Raw genomic sequence first — 22,862 nt, 5'->3', positions numbered from 1 at the left:
GCTAATGATACAAAGCCATCGCGCCATCCCACTCTTTCAGGCCACTTTCTTGGGCGAATAAGTGCATCAGGGCCTGAAATGATTGACTGACCAACTGACATACTGGTGTGAACTCGGGCAGACCATTGACCTCCAGTCATCTGGGGGGTTCAAGTATTAAAGAGTTGGGCTTAGATGCCCACTTTAATTGTCCAACAAATCGTTGGAAAATAAATTGCAGCCTCTATTGCATTGTTGCCACTAAGAAAGGACAGAAGAATAAAAAATAATTGTTTTATATAATGATATGAACAGGATTAAGGCTATATCTAATAAAAAAATAATAAATCTGTCCTGAGAAAGGTTATTTTTTTCTTTGGGTTTGAAACCACCTTAAATTATGCCGAAAAGTATGCTGTACAAAATAAGAATTGGTTTTTTTGCATCAAACCGAAAAAAATTCCATATTATGAAGTCATTCATACCCAGTCTATGATTTTTTATATTTTATAGTGATACTAAAAAATGTACAAAATCGATAATATATCGCCCTCTTCCTTCTTTTTTTCCCTAAGGTATACAATATCTTTTGCCGCCGAAAAACCTCAACGGGTTAAGCTGCTCCGCCACTTAATTGCCAAAAGTTATACCACTCAAAATCTGCCTCAGTCATATTCCCCCAATTTTTACTCCCACTTACCCATAACTTCCGGCTGCTTTTCTACTTCCACTTTGAGTTTTGATGGGCGCTGCAGACGCGACACTTTTTATGGCTCTCGCACATTAGGCATTCGTCATTAAAGTTTATATCTCGCCCAAAAGCAGCCCCGCCCCGTTCCATTCTGCCTATCCTATATCATCGGCTGAAGCTTACTCCTAGGGATATATAAAATGACAATGATGGCTGAGCATAATGCCAACAATTAGGCTGAAAAATGTTTGCTCACGCACAGAATGGGCGAAAGGGATGGACGATAAAGCAGAGCGAGAGGGAAGAAACATTTTTGAAAATCAAAAGTTTGCAGTGATACACTTGAAAAAGAAGATTACTTTTTTCTCGTTCTGAAACGTTATAAATATTATGACTTAAGATTTTTTATAACACCAATATAAGTCGAATATAAAGAAGAAATCCTGAGTAAAGAAAACGAAATGCCATGGTAATTTTTTTCAAAACAATCAAAACACTTGAGATTCCATTACATTTAATTTAATGTGTTCTTAGAAATGGTTACTCATCAACAAAATGTACTTCCCAAAAAGATTTTTCAAAAGAGACTTAAGAAATCTCCTCAAAGGTGTTTAAAAGTATGCAACGTAAAATTTTGCATTGGGAAGTTTCCTTCCTTCGAAAAGAAAACTTTTTTGTAGCATACTTTTAGGCACTTTTGTGAGGGATTTCAAAATACTAAAGATCTTGGAGTCCAATTGGGGGGTCTCCCACTTTTTTCATTTCACAATTCATATTTTAGAGCTCTTTGGCTCCCAGTTTTTTTTCTCACAGTGCACTGCATGTGTTTGCCTTCGACTAACTGACTGATGAAGCATGTCCTGCATGTTCTTTTCTTGTTTATGAGCCTGTGTGGCTGTGGCCGTGTGCGTGTGCACTTTTAACAAATTAAAATTGCAAAAATCCTCTTGCTGCACTTATGCATGAAATACAGTGCCGGACGGGCGACAGAACCTGCCGGCCATAACCGTAAACTGTGGCCAACTGTATCTCATATCTTAATTGCCAACGATGGCCAGGCCTTTTGGCCAAATGAAATACATAAAATGCATATTTCCGACATTTTTATTACCACCTGCGTGGATACTTGCTGTTGACAATTTCTTGGCCCATAACTTGGGGCGTCATCAATAAATGGCCGAGGAGAAGAAATCAATTGGCAAAAGTTAAACGTGGCCAAGAGCTCTTCACACGCTTTGTGCCCTTTTGCTGGGCGGGCTAATTGATTGCCATGGGGCTTCGTTCGATTATCGTCGACCACTTGGGTGTTATCGAATGAATTACAGACGATGTGTTTGCCAAACAATTTATCCGCCTCTTAATTGATCCGATTTTGTGGAATTAATGTGAGTATTTATCGATTGAAGCGAAAGGTTATGAGACACTTTTTCGTATTTCAGAGAAATATTTTTATTAATATCACATTTATTTATATGTTTTATTTTGACATTTTTAAAGAAATTCTTGTCGCAGTTACCCATAGATTTATGGGAGTTCCTAACTTTTTTTTGGTATACCTAATCGATTTCCTTTTTTTAAAACTTTGCTGATTTTCCCGGAGTTTCCCTTGGTGTTCCTTTTATAAATATAAATAGAACGGCTGCTCAATTAATAAACCAAGCAGCTAGAAGCTTTGATTTAATTCCCGTAGCTTTTCATGGAAAGCGTCCTTGGTTTTTCCGCCCCAAGCGTTTGGCTGTCCTTTATCCTTGTCCCACAATTTTTACACAGCTTCTTGTCAAGAGACGAAATGCCTTCAGAACTAATTTGCCAGCTAAAGTCGAAACTTTTGAGCAGAAATATATATTGCGTCGGAGCAAACTAACCGAAAAAGGACAGTCGAAGGGAAAGTCCAACAAAAAGTGGCAAGAATGGGGGATAAATGAATGAATGAATGGATGGTTGGATGGATAAATGGCAAATAGCTTTTGGCTCATCATCTTTGCCCAAGAAGGCGAAATGAATAACTTTTGGGCAGGGAATGAAGAGCAAATTAATCAACTATAAAATTAATTATCCCTTTGAAGCGAAAAGCCATCGCCAATATAGTAAAATATATAGATATTATTATGGTCCCCCCGTTGGCTATTACCTCACGTTGAGATTGAGGACTTTGTTGGACTTTGTTGGTCTCGCTTCCCGTCAAATAAGATGACAAATTCCAATATATAACCAATTGACGGGAAATTTCTGTCCAGCTTCTGTCATTTATTTCGCATTCATTTCAGTTCGCTTTGTTTTGTTCTATGTTGCTTTGTTGTTTTTGCGGCTGGCTCAACACAATTAATTAGTTAATGTCCAATGCTCTGGTGTGAAATTTATTGCTATTTGTGCTCTTCTATTTGATGAGTGCTGGCCACAGCTTCCAACGTTCTTCTATTACATTTTTGACAGGGTAGCATGGGCTATGCTCGATTTAAGAGTGATATACTAAAAATACGGTAAACCATTAATTCAATAACTATTTTTTCTATGATTTTGAATATTATGTAAGTTTTGCATACATAATATTTATAAATTTCGTTTTATAGTATGTTTTGTTTTATAATACAAATGTAAAATAATTTATGAGTTGATAATGATTTAATATTAGCTTAATTTTAAAATAACTCATAGAGGTGCTTAAAAGTATGCAGTGAAAAGCTGTTGCTTTTGAAATAAATATTGTTGCATACTTCTAGGCACTTTTATTAGTGAAATGTGACTTGTGAGCCATCCTTGATAGTTAGGAATGATGTGATTGCTAATAATAATATAAATATAGTTTTTAAATAGGGTATTTCGTTTTATAGTATGTTTTGTTTTATAATACAAATGTAAAATAATTTATGAGTTGATAATGATTTAATATTAACTTAAATTTAAAATAACTCATAGAGGTGCTTAAAAGTATGCAGTGAAAAGCTTTTGCTTTTGAAATAAATGTTGTTGCATACTTCTGGGCACTTTTATAAGTGATATGTGATTTGTGAGCCATCCTTGATAGTTAGGAATGATTTGATTGCTATAATAATAATATAAATATAGTCTTTTAATAGGGTATGGATAGTTTGATACCTCTTATTTGCCTAACCCATGCCAGCCTGTTGTTGTAATTGCTACTAATTACTGGCACAGCGATTGCTGATGGATTTCCCAGCCCCCTTGCCACCCATCGTTTCCATTGTGCTCTCGACTTATGCAAATGTGGTTGTTGCTGTCTCTGTCGCTCCGCTTTCCCCCCTCTCACTCTCACTCGCACTCTCACACTCCCCCCACTCGCTTTGTAAACTCCTGTATATAATTTACATAAACATCTAATTGCTGGTTGGCATTGTTGTTGTAATCATGCTTAATTGTTTTCGTTGGGCATTTCATGTTCAATGCTCATGATTGAAAGTTTGTGCTTTGGCGGTTTTCGTTGGCAGTAAACCGCCAACCGCTAAGCCCACACTTTCCTTTCGGAAAAGCGGGAAAAGCCTCCCTCCATTCAGTACACCCCGTTGAAGTGCCTTTAAGTGCTTAATGACACGTTTGCATTACTCAATTTCCAGCGAGTTTCCTTTGGCCCAGCGCGAGTTATTTCCTGAATTCAATTAAGCAAACTGTCTCGAGTTATGGCCAAAAGTGCTTGGGCTTTGGAGGGGCGGATGGGGGGCGTGTTTCCATCGATAAGGAGGGGAATTATGCGGCCCAGATACTCGAAAGTGCCTGCGATACAATGTCTGACAATTACATTGGCAAACACAAAACACAAAATGCCAAACACAGCCACAGCTCAAGATCAACAGCTTTTGGGGCTGGAAGCGGGCCAAATCAGTTAATTGATGTTGAAATCAGGCAAAAGTCCTTGGCCCAAACGGCCAGCCAAATGGCCCTTCAATGGTTCTCGTACCCGAGATACTTATAAGCTGATTTCAGTTAATTTGAAACACAAACATCTAACTGAAGATTGAGTTTTGAATGGGATTTTGGGTGAAGTATTCATGTTAATTTCATGTAAGTTGTTGTCCCGTCAATGATGGTTTAATTAATATGGTTAAGGGTTTAGTTTTAATTTAAAAAAAATAAAATAATCAGCAAAATATCATATATATATGATATAGAAATAATTCTTGATAATCGTTAAATTTATATAATAAATATCAGTTGTTAGTCACTTAAAATGGATATGTATTTTAAAAAAACGACCAAAATCAGTGAGATATCATAAGAAACTACTCCGTTTTGATTAGTTTAAAGATTCTTAAAATACCCTTCAACTTCATATTAATGGTTTCAGTTTTAAGTAACTTAAAATTAAACTATAAATCGTTGAAAGGAAAGCTTGATTCTTGAGGCTGCTTAATTTCATTTGGATTTATTTGCGAATCTAATGGATAGGTGAAGCTAAAGCTATTGATATACATAACACATAACGCACATATGCCATGAGGCTGTGAGCTAATTCCACACCCGATTTCCGGTTCCGGTCGAAGATTCAACTTGGCAGTGACTCCTCCTGAATTATGCACTCGATTTATTGTCCCACTTTTCGGAGCTGGCACATATGCATATCCTGCATATTTTCATACCATAAGCAGCCCCCCGAGGACCTTTGACATTTCGGTCTTAGAGCCGAGAACTGAGAGCTGCGAGCTGAGAGTGAGTGGCTATAGATCAGTGCCAGATGCAGTTGCATTTGATATTTACCTTTTAATATTATTAATATTATGATTAAAGCAGGCATCTGCCGAGAGCATCTCGTATGCATTCAGCGTCCTTTGCCGGCATCCAGCATCCTTTGCTGGCATCCTTTGCAAAATGAGCTGACAGCTTACCTAGCTGCTATAATACGTATGTATATGTATGTACCACAGTATCTGTGTCTGCCAGAGTATCTGTGTGTGCCAGTGTATCTCTGTGTGTGTGTGTGTGTGTGTGTGTGTGTGTGTGTGTCCTGGGCTGACATTCATGCACTGAAGCTGATGCCTGGCACTCGCAAATGAAGTTCTTGTGGATTGCAAAATGAAGTCCAAACTTGTGCGCTATTTTTGCCTTTGACAGCTGCTGTTTTTGTTGCCGCAATGGAATGCAGTGGAGCTTCGACTGCCAGCCCCATTTAACCCCCCCCCCCCCCATATCATTTTATTCCGACCTCGAAACTGCCTTGGCATATAATAATAATGAAATCGGGAAACAAATATGAACAATCGTCAATCTGTTCAGCATATAACATGTCTAAATGCATATGTCCTGGCTTTTATAAAGGGCCACTGCAGCAGCTTGGTAAATATTTATTCATTTATTTTTCCTTCTGTGGAAATATCACGCAATCCTTCACAATGAGACTGGGGTCCCATTCCTTTAGAAGGAATGCTTTCAAGGGAATCCTTTGAAAAGGATTTTTAAACATATTTAAAAGGAAACTTAAACATTAGTTTTTGCTAAGAAAAATTGCATCTAGACATAATTAAAATAGGATCAATTCTAAATGGTAATCCATACTTAACGTTGATTACAACGTTTTAAAAATTAAAAAAGAACCATTCTGTTGAAAACAGAATTTTTTGTCAAAAATAAGAAATTCAGATTTTTGTAAAAAATGCGACATTTCTTTTCGGTTTTTTCATCGGAGTTCATCCAAATCAAGGCGTACAGCTAAAAGACCGACTGTTTTGAGCAGCTTGCTAAATATGCTAACAATCCTCATCACTTTTAGGAAAATTTATTTTTTGACCAGCTTTTGCATTTTTTGTAAGGGGTTACATCATCTATTTTTGCGAAAAATGCGAAAAGTCAAAAATTTCCAGGTTTGAATGCCAATGGATTTGAAATTAAGCAACGAGCTCAACGAGGTATGACATTCCTCGATCTCACTTTTATTTTCTTTGTAGCAGCCAAAAAAATGAATTTTTAGGGCGAAAAAATGGGATTCAGATTTTGGTCAAAAATACGAGAATTAGATTTTAGACAAAAATACGATATTTCTTTCCAGTTTTTTAATCGTAGTTTAGCCAAATCAAGGCGTACAGCTAAAAGACCGAATGTTTTGTACAGCTTGCTAGCCATGCTAACGATCCCCATCACGTAAGGGAAAATTTTTTTTTTGACAAATTTTCGCATTTTTCATCTTTTTTGCAAAAATGGTAGTCCTACTTAACGTTGTAATATAAATTTTAAAAATTTTAAAAATACCATTCTGTTAATACAGAAATGTTTACTGATTCGGTTTTAATTTCTTTATATAGTTGATCACCCTTTAATGCAATTTGTTTCTGTGTATCCATTTTTAAGCAGGGCAACTAATACCCCATTTTCACGCACATTCCCGCCTTGCCCGCCCCTTTTTTTCCGCCTTCTTTGCAGCTTTTGCCTGTGGTTGCCATTGACAGGAAATTTTTTTGAGACTACAACAATTTGGGGCGAGCTACTTAGCGCCACCATGTATAGTTTTCCAGCTGTTTTTCCCGCACGTAGGAAACGCCAACGCCTTTTCAGCTGCCGCGTGCCACCGGCAACATGCAACATGTACAGCAGCAACACTCAACCATACAGCGGCAGCAACTTCCTGGCTGTCGGTGTTCTTGTCATTTCATTCATGACATTTCAATTACATTAAAGAGTTTCCAAGCGCGAGGCTGCCAGCAGCCAATGGATTAAAATTGAGCATTATTGAGATGACCTTTTTTGTCTTTTTGCAAGATGATGGGATGAAAAGGGATTCGTGTTGTAAAATAAACTTGTGTTCGCTAGTCTTTAATTACTTGGGAAATAAATTCAGTGCTTCAGCTTCTCATAAGCATTTTAATATTAAGTCATTCTACATTTATTAAAATTAATTATTAAATTAGAATCTTATATATGTTTGTATTTATCCCATTTATTTCTGAAAGAGCAACCGTAGATTGCTGCTAGCTTGAATGCTTCCGCCTGTGTGCGCTTTTGCCTGATGTCTTTTTCAAATTTGATTTGCAATTAAGGCAGTAATTTAGCTTTAACCGATATTAAGTGTTGGCCTTCCACTTAAACCGTCTGCCAACTTTGCCAACTTTCGCCAGCGGATGGAGGCCTGGATGGGTCTTCATTAAAACGGATTCGTGTTGCTGGTGTTGCAGATGTTGCTGCTGTTGCTGATGTTGCTGTTGCAGGGGCAGCAGCTGTTGCTGCGGGGCGAAAGGTGAGGGGCTTAGTAGCTGAGTACTCTTGCAACTGGCAAATGGCATTATTTTTGTTTGACAAGTCAAAGCGACGCGACATCGCGACTACTGCGACGACGGCCGCAAGAGCAAGAGCTCTTCAAAGTTGTCAGAGCATACTTCTAGGCGCGCCCAAGTGCGTGTGTGCCGCCCACTGGAACACCCCTTAGATCCCCCCTCGGAAGCCCCCTTGAAAGACCCCCTCCGCCCATGTGTTTTAGTCATTCGGATGCCGGACTAACGAGTCTCAGCCGGAGGCAACCAAAAAACTAGAAAGAACTGCCGAAAAATGCTCGAGCTCCAAAGATCCCAAAAACTTTTTGTGGGTATGATATAATTATCATATTATATTATAATGTATATTTATTTTTAAAATGTTTTGTACAATTAAAGTAACATGTTTATAAGATAAGACAATATACTATATATGTTACATAATAATATTATTATCCTAATATGATCTTTTATTAAAAGTGTAAAATCTTATAAGGTTTAGTTGAACTAAATTCAAAAAGGATAAGTATTTAGCCGCTTTTCCTAATTGCTGAAATATTTTTCAAGGCAAAAATAAGCTGAATCTGTTTATTAATTATGTAAATACTTTTTAAAAGATTACAGAAACTGGTTTTTTTCTTAACTCAAGGCCCCCTGTAATCCATGGACATGCAACTTCAGTAAACGATTTTCCGCTTCTTACACTCTCTTCGGGGTTTTCTCTTAAGTGGCGTTCACCACAGGAAAAGCGCTGCGCAAACTCACCACAGTCCCGAAAATAAGAGGCAAACTAATAAGCCACCGAACCGAACCCAATGAGCCAAGCCAACGAGCCAACTCAGGCTCCCATTGACATTTTCACCTACTTTCGACCTGTCGCTTTCCCTTGGCTGAAAAGCGAGCCGAATGCACTGTGGCAGCTTGACCAAGTCCCAGTTGCCTCGTTTACCCATTTCCCCCAATTTCCTCTATAAATTTTCCAAATCAGCTGGCCAAAAAACCCCCCCCCCCCCCAAAAAAAAAAAAAAAAACAAAATGAAAAGCCAAGTCCTCCAAGACAAGTCTCCTTCGAAGGAAAATGCCAATGTTTCGGTCTCGGTTTTTGGGTCGAGCAACAAATTTAATTACAGCCCTGGAAAAGTGCCCTGAAATCGCTTAAGAAATTAACGAGCGAGTAGTTAATGATTCCACTGTATCCGCTTTTTCGGGGTTTTCCTCTATTTTTGTGGTTAGAGGAGAATAAAGTTACATTGAAATACGAGAGGAGTCTGTAAATGGCGCATAAACAGCAAATCGAATGCGCTGTAAGTGCCCTAAAATGCGTCAGGGGTATTTAAATATAAGGGAATATCTTAAATATTTAAAAAGATATTATTTATATTTAAAATTCCAATTTTATAAATATTTGCAAACAACTTCGAAGATATACCATAATAGTAATCATTGATAAATATAAGTATGGCTTAAAAAAATATATATAGAGTGATACCATCCCTAAAAAAATGGTGATATCTTAATGAAACATAAATAAAACATTTAAATAGTTTTCTTTTTTGTGAGAAAGGTAAGTGATTAATATTTTCTTAAATATAATATTGAAAAATATTTAAAAATAATAATAAAATAGTTAGGTTAAGAGACGCACTTCTACAAGGTCCAGATTTTAAGGGTAAGCATACTTACTTATCAACCGACTTATTCACTTCCTGCCACAAACACCTAAATAAGATACACGGATGACATCCTTTGGATTGTCCCCATTGTCCTTCCTGCATGTCTGTGTGTGTGTGTGTGTGGGGGGGGGGCTGTCTATTAGCCGCTCTCATTCATTGAAGATTCGCTGAGCGATTGCCGACGTGTAAACGATAATCAAGTAATTTCCATTATGCCAGGACATGGACCAGCGAAATGGTCACCCAGTGGGGAAATGGGGAAATGGTCTAAAAGGGGGGGGGGGGGGGGGTTAGGGGTGTTAAGGGGGCGCCCGATAAAAGCCTCACTAAATTGCGATTGTCGCGGCTCTGTATGTGTGTGTGTGTATTGGCGGCAGGAGATACAAAATACATTACGCATACGCCCCGTGGCCCAAACAAAAGCAAATCCAATTGCCAATTGTTGCGATAAAGCAAGCCAAAGCAAAGTCAAAGGAAATGTCGATGCTCCTCAACCACCCCCCACCCCCCCCCCCCCTGTTGTCGTTGTTGTTGTTGTGGTTCTCCTTGTTGCTGTTGTTGTTGTTTTTCCACTATTTATTGGCAGTGGCATTTCATTGTCCTTGTCGCTGGTGGCTTGGCTTTTAGACAACTTTCTTTGCCATTCCGCACTCCCATTGCCCGTTTTTTGTGCTTTTAAGGCGCACGCGATAATGGCCAATGATGCATGTGTATTGGTGCTGGTGAGCCAGTGTGTGTGTGTGTGTGTGTGTGTGTCAGCACTTTGCGACAACAATGCCATGCCCACCGCCCTTCTGCACTCACCCACTCACCCACACACCCACACTTCTTCATATAATGGCAACGGCGACGGAAACGGAAGCAACATACTTAGACGCTGACTGAACAGGCCAAAGAGAAAGCGAAAGAGATGGCTGCTGAGTGTGCGAAAGAGAGGGTGAGAGGGGGAGGCAATTCGGAAAATCCAACTGCATGGCCAGCGTAATTGCAAATGTATGCACTAGGAAATATCGCCACAGCCAACTTATTTAAATTCAAAATGCCATTTATATTAATATAATAGGCTCAATGTAAAATGCAGTATTTACATTTATTTAAAATTATACCAAATATAACTTAAGCAGTATATGTTAGAGAAGACCTATTTACATACAAGGTCCCTAACTATCTTGAACTCTGATATTCATAAAAAGTGTCTAGCCTTAAACAATAAAATCATTTTTGCTTAAAAAATAATTGTTATATCAAGCTCTAAAAATAAAATAAGTAAAACGAACTTATTAAATATGTATAATAAAAGTGGTTAGCTTAAATAATTGCCATAATAACTATTATATCAATAAAAACAACATTTCTTTTTAATAAATACGTAGAGATAAACAGTAGATATAATAGTGTATATAATATAAATATTAAATATTTAATATTGAAGAACACTGATACAAGATTTTTGGATCCAAAAAAATATATTAAAAGTACCATTACCATTATTTTCTCGCCGTGTAAGACTGTGCTATAAAAACGCAACAAGCGAAATGAAATGAAGCGAAACGGTCAGCGCGGATTATCATAAGCGTTAAAAGTTCGTTGTCCTTGCGATTTTGCGCGTGAGTGTTAACAGTTAATTGTTTTGCGTGCGTGTCACAGGTCTGCATATGTCCCATATCCACCATTTCGACCAGCCCTCTTTTGGGGCCCCCAAATTGTGTCATTAGCAATGGCATAAAAGGCCAAATGGCCCGGACAGCTCATTGGCACGTTCCAAAACTCGAAAAACTCGCCATGAAGATGATCACCCATTATTTCTTACAGCTGAAGTTTTATTTGGCCTGCTCCACATCCACACATAAAGTAAACTTGGCCGCGTTTATAACCGCAGAATAAAAGTTAAAAATTTATAAATCGCTGTGGTAAAATCTTGGGAACCCCTGGGCAATTGCTGATATGACAGTTTTCCCTTCCCCTTCCATTTTCCTTTTTTTTTTCAGCTGTTTACACTGGCTGTTGCGTTGTTGCAACTTAAATTTTCCGCTTTTTGATGTGCCAATTTTATGCCCAAAAAAAAAATATGGAAAAATTCAGAAAGGGGCAGGGAAATACAAATATATATATATATGGATTTATATGTACGTATAAAAAACTTGCGCCGAGCGGCAGCGAAACTAAATAAATAAATGTGCGCAGACACCCACGCACACTCATGCATGCAAGTTTTATTTAAGAGTGCAAAAAGTAAAGCAATAAACACGCACACACACACACACACACACACACACACACACACACGGGGGCAACGGGGCGTATGTGTGTTATGCATGGAAATAAAAGTTTTCCATAATTTTGTATAAGAAAAGTTTTCTTGCGTTGTGTTGCAAGTGCTTCCTGCCCACTTTTTTTTCGCCAGCCTCTCCATTTTTTTTTTGGATTTTTTTCCCTTTTTTTTTTTAGGGAGGAGGAAAAACTGCTGGTGGTCTAGGCCCAAAGTGGCTACAAAACTTTTACGCTGCTTGTGAATTAATTAAAAGATGAACTGGGCTGGCCAAACAAAAGACAAAATAAAAATATATAAAAATGGGAGAGATACCCGAGATAAAACTAAGGGGAGGCACAAGAAGTTTAGTCGGTGTAACACAAAGCGGCAGTGTCTTTGGGGTTAACTGCTGATGGGCTCTGTGACCTTTAACCAGAGCCCCATTTTATGGGACCTTTCACTAAACTGCATTAAAGCAAGTCAACTTGTACGAACTAAAAATAAGATACTTGTGGAATTTTCTGCTGGTAAAATAATGGCCAGCTATGTTCACATTAAATATATTCATTAATCGGCAATTATTGAATTTAAACACTTAAGACATCTGGCTTAGTCTGGCGATCTTGCGCAGACTACGCTCAAGGTACAAAGGATGGGTCTTGGTGCAAAGAACCATCTCCTCAAAGGTCATGATCTCCACAGCTTCCTCCTTGTCTGGAACCTGTGAAAAAATTAGAATATTATAATATTGAGGTCTATATAACAATTTTTATACAATATATTCGTATTCCCTTTTTAGCTCACCTCATCATCTTTATTGGCCTTGACGCTTAGTTTCTTGATGGCTTTCTCCATGCTTAATTTCACTGGAAAACGCTCCCTGGCCAAAACTTGAATGGTCTTGGTCAGAGCCGTTGGCGAGATCTTGGTCAAATTGAGAAGTTCCTCGAAGGTCAATAGATCCTCCTTCTCCATTTCCGCTATAATGCGAGTGTAGTGGTCCTTTGCTGAGTTACTCATTTTGCTCGTTTTCTTATTTTTAATATCTCCGATAAGGTGTTGCCGGTATGAGCCTGTTCCAGGTTTTGAAAGGAAGATTTAAAATTGGATTTGACATTATTTTCCACGCTTGCCAAGGAAAATCAGTTGGGCATTTGTGATACAAATATATTTATTGCATAGCAGGCTTCTGCTTTCAACTTCCAGCTGACTTCAAATATAGTAGGCAATTGCTTTTAACTCGGGCCTCAGTTCATTCGTCTTCGCGCAGTCAAGTCGTCTAGTCGTTCTCTAAGAGCATTTAATAAATCTTTTTCAAATTCGATTTCTTTGTTATAATTCGATATGATCCAGATAATAATCTTCTTGGCCGGGCCCGTCCTGACGGCTCTTGTCTATTTCCTCATCAATCTGACTTCGTTGATGAACAAGAGCCGCGAGTTCAACCGGATCACCGAGGTTCTGGTCCTGGAGCAGCAGCTCGAGAACATGGTGGAAGCTGGCCTGGAGGAGAACCCCGCCGACGACGAGATGGCGGCCATCGGGGGCAACCTGATTGCCAACTACCGGGTCGACGTGATCGACCAGTTTAAGAAGGAGGCCGGAAAGTAGTCCCGAACAAAGGTGCGTTGGCTACTCGGCGATTCCATTGGCGTTACCCATTAATCTGATATGTCTGATATATCTAGAAATAGCTGGAAAGTGAAGCTGGAGGCCCAGGACCCGATCCCTCAGGTAGCATCCGCCCATCCAGCTCTTTACATCGGATTTTGTATATAATAAAAATGTTTTAATAACTACATTTTATTTGATTGTTTTCATATAATACATTGGTTATAGCCCCTTAGATATTCAAGAAAAATGAGTTTTATGAGTGTAGGTAAAATGTTAAATGTAGTGCCAAGGTCCCAATATCATACAAATTGAAAGACGTGGTTATGCAAAGCATACTTAGTTGACCGTATATAGAATAGCTATTATTTCAAATTTAATTACTTATAACTAAGAAATAATGAAGGTCATGGTACAAAGATACTAAATATTTCGATGCAAATTTGGCTTATAAAAAATACTTGCTTTATTTTAGGAGTATTTATATATGTAATTATACCCATTTCTCGTAGAGGGACGCTAGTCTGGCTGACGTCCTCATTTTTGATATTTTGTTCAACAGTCTGCATAGTCTGCGGTACCACGGCCCTCCGCTAGGTGGCGTGGCGCTAATGGAAATTACCTGGAATTTTATTATAATTTACAATATATTTTAAAATTGATATTTGGGACAGAGAACGACTACTTCGATCAAAAAAGTGTACTTCAAGTCGTTCAACATTGAAAACAATCACAGTAACACAGACCCTTCGTTCAAAGCGAAATTTCAGCTTGTCGAGCTGAGGCCTACATTCCTTCAGTTTGTATTCGACTTTCGTATTATAAAGACATACTTTCGTTAGAGTAAAAATAAAATTTTCGGTTTTCAACAATTTTTCAGCCTTATTTTTCAAGGCATTTTTCTACTTCACACAAGTAATTCTATATAAAAACTAGATACAATTTGTTTCATTAACTTACTTATTTTAACATTACCAGCTTTGTTAGCTTTGTTTTTCCATCTACATTTTTTATTTACTTATTTTAACAATTTTTTTTTTAATAGTTAACATGAACTCTTCGGAAACCATGGATGAGAAATCAAAAATTATAGCCCTAAGGGCGGTAATGGAAGAATCCTTGGTAAGAAATATTAATAAATACTGTTATTGTTAATAACGCCTGATTCCACAGACCCCCGAAAACAGGCATGTTACTCGCACAAGGAAGGTGGTAAAGAATTCCGCCAGACCAAGCCTGGCGGATAAGTACAAGCACGGCATTGCCCATCTGAAGGGAAGCTCTCTACCAAAACACAAGTTTTTAAAGAACAAGGGAAAACATAATCCGCAGCAAGCCGAAGAAGTGTGGGCCAATACCCCGTGGTTCCAAGGAGCCCAAACCCAAAAAGCGGTTCCCCCAACCGAAGATGCGAAGACCCTACAAGGAGCTCTTAACCAACCCGCGGTACCCCAAACGCAACAGTCGTGGTTTCAAGGGTTCCTTAACCAACCCGCGGTACCCCCAACCCAAGACTGGGTACCGCAACCCCGACACTCGTGGTTCCAGGGGGCCGGTAATCAACCCGAGGGTCCCCGAACCCTAGACTCGTGGTTCCAAACGGCCCAAACTCAAGAGGCGGTACCCCAAGCTCAAGTCCCGTGGTTCCAAGGGGCCAATTCCCAAGGCGCGGCTCCCGCACCCCAAAACTCGTTCTTCCAAGTGGCCCAAAACCAACCCGACTCATGGTTCCAAGGGCTCCCCAAACCCTAGAGTGGCTCCAAGGGGCCCATTACCAACCAGAGGTTCCCGAAACCCAAGATGCGTGGCTCCACGTATGCCATAACCAACCCATCCCCGAACCCTAGTCAAGTGATCCAAACCCAATCCAAGGGGTCGTGAGAATACTAATGTTATAAATTAACTAATGTGTATAGTAGTATTATGGTTTATTAAATAACAAAATTTCCCACTTGGTGCCTTTTTCAAACCCCTATTTTGTCCTCTTGAAAAACGCTGAGAATCTGCTTACTGTAAAGGGTTTTCGTGGCCGACAGGCGAAGTGTGGCTAGCTCCGGCCGGTAGGGTCCAAGAAGGGTGAGGTAGTATGCAAATGCGGTTTTGCAAGAGAGCAACAAATATCTCCGATATAGAGTTGCCCGTATGGCCCCGTTGCAGGTTTAGAGGGGCCTTTTTCCAGGCCTGCCAACAATTGGTTGGGAACATGTGATCCAAATATATTTATAGCATAGTAGGCTTCTGCTTTCAACTTCCAGCTGATTTTAAACATAGTAGGCAGTTGCTTTTAGCTTCCTTCTGAAATTCGGTCATCAGTTCATTCGTCTTCGCGCAATCAAGTCGTCAAGTCGTTCTCTAAGAGCATTAAATAAATATTTTTCGACTCGATTTTTTTTGTTAAATTTCGATATGATCCAGATAATAATCTTGGCCGGGCCCGTCCTGACTGCTCTCTTCTATTTTCTCATCAATCTGTTCAACCGAATCACCGAGGTTCTGGTCCTGGAGCAGCAGATCGAGAACATGGTGGAAGCTGGCCCGGAGGAGAACCCCGCCGACGAGGAGATGGCGGCCATAGGGGGAAATTTGATTGCCAACTACCGTCAAGAAGGAGGCCGGAAAGTAACGCCGAACAAAGGTGCGTTGGCTATTCGGCGTTTCCATTGGCGTTACCCATTAATCTGATCTGTCTGATATATCTAGAAATAGCTGGAAAGTGAAGCTGGAGGCCCAGGACCCGATCCCTTAGGTAGCAACCGCCCATCCAGCTCATTACATCGGATATTGTATATAAAATAAAAATGTATAAGGAAATACAATTTCTTCGATTGTTTTTATATAACATATCGGTTATAGCCCCATAGATATATAGGAAAAATTAGTTATAACAGGATTGTATACCCAAAACCAACCCGAGGGTCCCCGATCAGTAGACTCATGGTTCCAAGGGTTCCCCAAACCCTAGACGAGTGGCTCCAAGGGGCCCATTACCAATCAGAGGTTCCCGAAACCCGAGATGTGTGGTTCCACGGATGCCATAACCAACACATCCCCGAACCCTAGTTAAGAGGTACAAGCCGAATCCAAAGGGTCGTGAGAATACTTATGTTATAAATTAATTAATGTGTATAGTAGTATTATGGTTTATTAAATAACAAAATTTCCCACATAATGCCTTATAAATTTCCCTATTTTGACCCCTTGAAATCCGCTGAAAATCGGCTTACTGTAAAGGCTTTGGCTGACTTTTTCGTGGCCGACAGGCAACGTGTGGCTAAATCCAATACGGCCGAAAGGGGTCCAAAGGGGGTGCCTTTGGGGGGTGGGGGTGGTGTAGTATGCAAATGCGGTCCTGCAAGAGAGCAACACAAATGCAATTTGTATAATTGACTGTGACTGTGACTGCTTTTCTGCTGCCTCGGCTGCCTAGGCGCCTTTTCGATTTGGATAGTATTTGGGTTGGTATATGTTTAAACAATTTGTGTGGCCATGTTCGGTGACTCCCCCTCAACCCCTCACCCGCCCAGCTTTTCCAGCTCTTCCAGACCCATCCAAGCCTCCATTGTATGTGCATGTGTCCTGCATTTTAGTTTCGTCTGCCACGTGCGGTTTTTAGTTTCAGCCTGGTTTTTGGCCAAGTGGGATTGCCAAGCAGTGGGTGGCTGGTATTTTGGTATTTTCCTCCTTCAGTGTTGCCGGGTTTTGGAATTTGTTTGCGGTTAAATGCAATTAAAAAGAGATTTACAAGCAGCTCGCCTCACAAAAGTGTCGCAACAGTAGCTCACCGAGCCAAAATAGAGAGAAAAGCTGTACGAAAGAGACGGCAGCAACCCTTTGAACCGAGATGGAGAGAGACGGCAATATGGGCGTAGAAAGAGACAGAACGCTTGCAGGCTTGACAAATGTTGGCCAGCATTTAAATGCGAGCATTTTTGCGTACCCACTGTTGGCATTATGTGCATTATGTTTGCCTTCACTTGAAATAACTGAAAACCTCCTTCATACGACTGCACTTCATATGCCGCCCTCTGGTTTTCGATTTTCGGTTTACTTTGGCTTAGTTCTCTGGCCAAATTCAGATGCCCAGTTGATTTTTTGGGCCAAATAAGACCAAGGAATTTGCGATTTTACTGTGAGTCTGCCAGTTTATTCGTTTATTATTAGTTCAAATGCAGGAGTGTTTGATTTCTTATTTATGGCTGAGCAGCCGACAGGCTTTTGGTTATTAAAACTCATTGATTTGGGTTTCAGGTGACGGAAAACTCAAAGTTAAGTAAAGCTATTAGTTCGTTAGAAATGGAAAATCAAGCTAGGTAATGCAAATCAGGTTAATCAAAGCAAAGGATTGCTTTTATAAAATACTTTCTACACAAAGAAATTTATGAACATAAAACGGAAAAATCAAGGACTGAGGAAATCTTGAATTAATGTTCGATCTAATTGGTCATAAGTGAACGACTCTTATTTCCATGGATATGCCTGAATGACGGAAGGCATTGAAATGAGCCCGCCAATTGGCTCGTTTGGATTGCGCCAACACAATTCCCATTAAAATTGACTTCGAGTTATTTACATAGCAATTAATAAATGCCATTACAGCCCAGCAGGCAGCCGGGAAACTGACGCAGCAGGCGATTTTCCTGCGGGGAAAATGGGATCGAGGTCCTGTCCTTTGGGACGGGGGCTTTCAAGGACGAGGTGAAGTCCTGCGAGAAGATGAAGAAATGAGGGGAGCACGGAAAAAAACGGTACATGTAAATATTTGAGAAAAGCACAAAAGCCAAAAGGGACAACAATGCGATGTAATGAAATGAAATGACAAGCGCCTCAAAGGACCACGAACGGAGACGGGGCCAAAAAGGATCAGCAGGAGATATATCGTATAAATTATAAATGCAAACAATAAAGTATTTCCTTTCTTGTCAGCCAAGAAGACGAAAATTAAAAAATATGTTTGCATCTACAGCTGTAAGGAAAATGATAGCAGTGAGGGGAAAACATTTCGCAAAGTTGGCCAATGTAAAGAAAGATATTACAACAAGTTGCATATTGTGTAAGTTATAATACAAATTCATAGCTTGTATTTTGGTAAGGATAACATAACAAACATTAAATCATTTTAAAATGTGTCTAAAAGTATGCTGTTAAAAAGCGATTAAAAATTATTGATGCATACTTTTCGACACCTACATAAATTATGCCAAAAAACTTTTACAAATTGATCACTTTGAACATTTTAAATTGAATCAAGTTTATAAAACCTGGAAAATATTAATTTAAATTTCATTTATTTTTTGTTGGCAACTGTAGTTGAATACAAAAAGCCTTGGTGCGGGGCTTTCATCTGCCAGATACAAAGATAGATTTGACTGAGAGCTGCCAATTAATGCGAATGCTTCTCTGTGGGAGTCAAGGACGTGATGTGACTTCTTTTGCAGGCCGGCCACTTTGTTTGGTTTGGCATTTTTTTGTTGCAAATTTTCCAAATTACATTTGAAATTTTGCATTTCTGCCTTTCTGCATCTCAGTCCCCCAGTTCTCTGTGTTCTGTTGTTTGGGCTTAGAGCAAAAATATTTGTATATAAATATTTGCCATGCTTTGTTCGTTTTCTTTTAACGATTTCAAGCATTCCTCCCATTCGGTTCTTGTCGCTCCTTAAATATATTTCCATGTTTGCCCTGGCTGATTGTAATGCAATTTGTATGCATTGTGCATGGACAAACAGGGGGGAACCCCCGGCAAAAGTCGGGCAATCTGGCAACCCTTTCGGGACTTTCAACCAGCCACTGCAACAGAAATTGCAGCTGCAGCTGCAGCAGCAGCAGCAACATGCTGCCGCCACTGGTAAAAAAAAAATTATGTCAGGTCGCAAATTATTTGCACAATGGAAATTAGTTCCAGTTTTTGTCTTGCCCGCAATGCATACAAATGTCCAGGCGACATTCTCAGGCATGTCTTTTGGCTCAAAGAAAATGTTCGGGGAAAAAAAAGAAGGAAAATTCCCATTTTGAACCAACAATTAAATGTCAGGAACAAAAAAGGGGGTGTTGCGTGTCCTGCGAAACAATTGCAAATCAAAATATTGCACTTGCAGCCAATTGAGCGGACCAAGCATCAAAGCAGCAGCATCAGCAGCAAAACAAATCGTGCGAAAGGAAGCTGGAAAGGCAAACCCGAAGGAAAAACTGCAAAAAAGGAGGAAAATACATAAAAAATACATGGGGCTTTAGCTTTATGCTACGAAGGCTTAAACACCCTGCTTTAAGGCAATATAAATAAAGTTAAAAGTTTAAGTTTTTAAATCTCTTATACAAGTGTCTAAATGTATGCAATATTTTCTTAAAAGTCTAAAGGTCAATCATCAATTTTAAATATTTTCTAATTTTAGGTGTCTAAAAGTATGCAGTGAACTTAGGAAAGTAATCCTTTTGAGCTAAAAATACATTGTTGCATACTGTTAGGCACCCAAAAGTACACTTAGAAGAGATTTCAAAACACTAGAGATTTTTCCAATTTTTTAAAATTATTTTTAATTTTATTTTTAGTATTAAAATCGAACGTGGGTCATATCAAGCATACGCCCCGTGTATGCCCCGGGTATGCGAAACACAAGGCAAATATCCCCCTCGATGTCTTTACCAATACAACTCGCAGCGAAAAAAGGACAGACTCACTTGTCCGGCAGTTGGCTTTAGCAATGACAACGGACTCGGACTTGGAATCGGAATCGGAGTCGAACACATACTCGAATTTCCACTTGGAACCGGTCTACATATGTGGGAATCGTACCGGGTTAGCGGCCATAAGCAGATCCCGCATCACAGACCAGCTGAAAGTGAGCGCATTTGGCCTTTTGTTTCAGGGATTTGAGTTTTCAGTTTTTTTCGAGGATGACTTGGGGGAGGGGGGCGCTTTGATCCCAGCATTCATTTCAGGCCATTGAAGAAAACGTCAGCACAATCGCTCTGAATAGAAACCCATGTGCAATTGACTCGCATCTCATCGAAGGACCCCCGCCCTTCGTTTTTTATTTCCATCTCCTGCCAAGTGTGTCATTGCGAATGTCATACAAATTGTGGAATGCCTTCAGTGTCAGAGTCTCTGGTTTCCACTGCCAAAAGGGGGGGGGGACTCTGCGAAGGGGGCTCCTCGAGGGGGCTCCTGCATGCCAATGAATGGCGCAAAAGAGGGCAATGAACAATTCAGCTTGCACTTTGACACCAATATACCAAAGCGACCGGGGAATTGACGTGGCTTAATAAACGGAAACGAAGTGGGGTTTGTATATATTTAACTTTTTAATCAAAACTAAGATGTACAGAGTGCAAGGCACTCAAAAAAAATATAAAGCCATTGGCTTTCTTTAAATAAAATAATAAGTGAGCTTCAAAATATTATAGTGTATAAAATATGTAAAGTACATTTTAAATTTTCCTAATAAAATACTGAGCCCTAGAGGCTATTTACCGCAATAAAATAATTAATATAGACCGTAAACTGCGTAATCTCCATAATGGTTGTGACAAGCAATAGGACTAAGATCGAGACCTCTAGTTAATCTGGTTAATGCTATCGTTAACCCAAGGTTTGAAGGTCCTGCCCCCAAGCTGAAGTCGCAACTTGCTGTTGATATTTCTCTCCTTTTTATATTTTAGCCACACACAAGCACACACAGCATGTAACTAAATAATCTTTGTGTAAAGTTTTCTTTCTTTGTGGCTCCGAGCGGGAACAAAAAAAAAAAAAGAAAGGAAGTTCCCGGAGCTTAGGAGACCGCCAGCTGTGAAGGAGTCTGATCCCGCCGATTGCCGGAGGGAATAGGACAACGAGCCAGTAGAATCAGTTGGCCATAAGCCACCGAAAGCTGCGTGACAAGAGCTGGAGGATGAAAAAATGTGTGGATGGGGCAGTGCACCGGGGTTAACCTGAATGACTAAAAAAATTTCATAAAGAATAGGTCATAAATCATAGGGCAGTGGATAAAGAACATCTAAAGATAATAATATTAACCACTAAATAAATACAAAAATTTATTTTATTTAAAAATATAATAATTTTTATGGCGATTTAAGTAAGTACTTATCAATTCAATATCCAAATTTATTTTTATTTTAACTACACACAGAAAAGAGGACCAGGTTCAACTTGGTCTGATCATGTAAATTTACATGTATTATTTATACCAATTAATAAATTAAATTAAAATCGATATGGGAAATTGTACTTTAATATTTTGTTTATATCAAAATGACATATGGCGTTATATGGTAAAAATTAAATTTAATCAAAGCAAGATTATTTTTAAATATTTTTTATCCATTTTATAGCACATTTGGTTTCCCTCAGTGTTGTTGCAAACCAAAGTCTTTGATTAGTTACATTTATTGGAAGCTGGCCAATTTATTTCTATCCAGCAGTAGATCTGGCACTTCGGTAAATGCCTCACCGTTACGGATCAAAGTTTGGTAATCGCTTTATATGGTCACACAAGCGTCGCTTAGAGCGAAAAACTTAAGCTCTGGCCACACTGGACGGTGCAAACTTTTCTTTTCGAACAAAGAAGGGAAAAGGTCGAATAGTTCGGGAAACGTGGCCAAAAATGGTTTGGAAAACAAGCCACAAGCTGCGCAAGTGGTGTAAGTTTGTTGTGCCCCTCTGAGCCACATTCGCATTCGATTTTTTCGTTCCAGTACTTTTGGTTAAGAAGTTTACGCTGCTTCGTTGCAGATTGTTTTTTATTTATTTTTCAGTACATTTTTTTGAGTGAGAGCAAGTAGTGCAAGCATGATAAAAGTAAAACTTTATGCAATAATGGGCGGGTGGCTATGTGGTTCAAGGCTGGACCAGAGCCTGGCCAAATAGATGGGCCCATGGTGCACGTTATTGCCAACATATGTTGCTCGATATTATAAAACTACCAGCCAATAGTGGTGGTGGTAGCAGGAAAGTAGTCAACAGGGGGAACCCCCGGCAAGTTGCATGCAACTTTGTGCTGCCACAAATCATGTTCCTCTTTTGGAAGGCAGCCCGTACCTAATTTATGTTCTTTTTACATCCCAACCTAAACAAAATTGGTATTTATTTGTTTACTTGCTTTTATTTTAGAATATTCTACCCCATACATATGCATATATACGCTGCGGTTGGTCATACTATATGTGGGAGTAATTTGTTGAACTAATTACATTAAATATGTTTACGGTGCAAATTAATTAATTCAAATTGGCTGCAGCTCAGTTGGCAGCCCGCGGCGGGTTTGACAGTTGGATAATTTGATAATTTGATGCCGGGACCTGTCGGCATATCAAATATAGGTCTATATGGGTATACATAGGCACGTATATATTGCTCTTTTTCGGGCATGTCCATCACATGTTGCGCCTGCCAAATATTGTCCTGTCATCGAGGGCTTCTTATTGTCATCTCCTTACTCGAAAAGGCTTTCCTCCGACCTTTCACCGCCTTTTCC

At 39.4% G+C, this 22,862-nt stretch overlaps 2 protein-coding genes across 2 annotated transcripts; one reads left to right on the top strand and one right to left on the bottom strand.

Moving 5' to 3' along the window:
• Positions 1–12,331: 12,331 nt before the first annotated feature.
• LOC119557479 lies at positions 12,332–12,856 on the bottom strand. The gene is made up of 2 exons (XM_037870247.1): positions 12,589–12,856; positions 12,332–12,505 (listed from the first exon to the last, which is right to left on the bottom strand). Exons 1-2 carry the CDS (start codon positions 12,802–12,804, stop codon positions 12,380–12,382), a joined length of 342 nt encoding a protein of 113 aa, XP_037726175.1. The 5' UTR covers positions 12,805–12,856; the 3' UTR covers positions 12,332–12,379.
• Positions 12,857–14,178: 1,322 nt separating this feature from the next.
• Positions 14,179–15,346, top strand: LOC119557177. The gene is made up of 3 exons (XM_037869790.1): positions 14,179–14,310; positions 14,441–14,517; positions 14,569–15,346. The coding sequence occupies exons 2-3, from the start codon at positions 14,446–14,448 to the stop codon at positions 15,145–15,147; spliced, it is 651 nt and encodes a 216-aa protein (XP_037725718.1). The 5' UTR covers positions 14,179–14,310; positions 14,441–14,445; the 3' UTR covers positions 15,148–15,346.
• Positions 15,347–22,862: the final 7,516 nt, after the last annotated feature.

This window comes from Drosophila subpulchrella, chromosome X (genome assembly GCF_014743375.2).
Source record: "Drosophila subpulchrella strain 33 F10 #4 breed RU33 chromosome X, RU_Dsub_v1.1 Primary Assembly, whole genome shotgun sequence".
In the NCBI taxonomy this organism is placed as follows: Eukaryota; Metazoa; Arthropoda; class Insecta; order Diptera; family Drosophilidae; genus Drosophila; species Drosophila subpulchrella.
The sequence above is the reverse complement of the archived record's forward strand: the minus strand, read 5'-3'. Positions and strand labels throughout refer to the sequence as shown.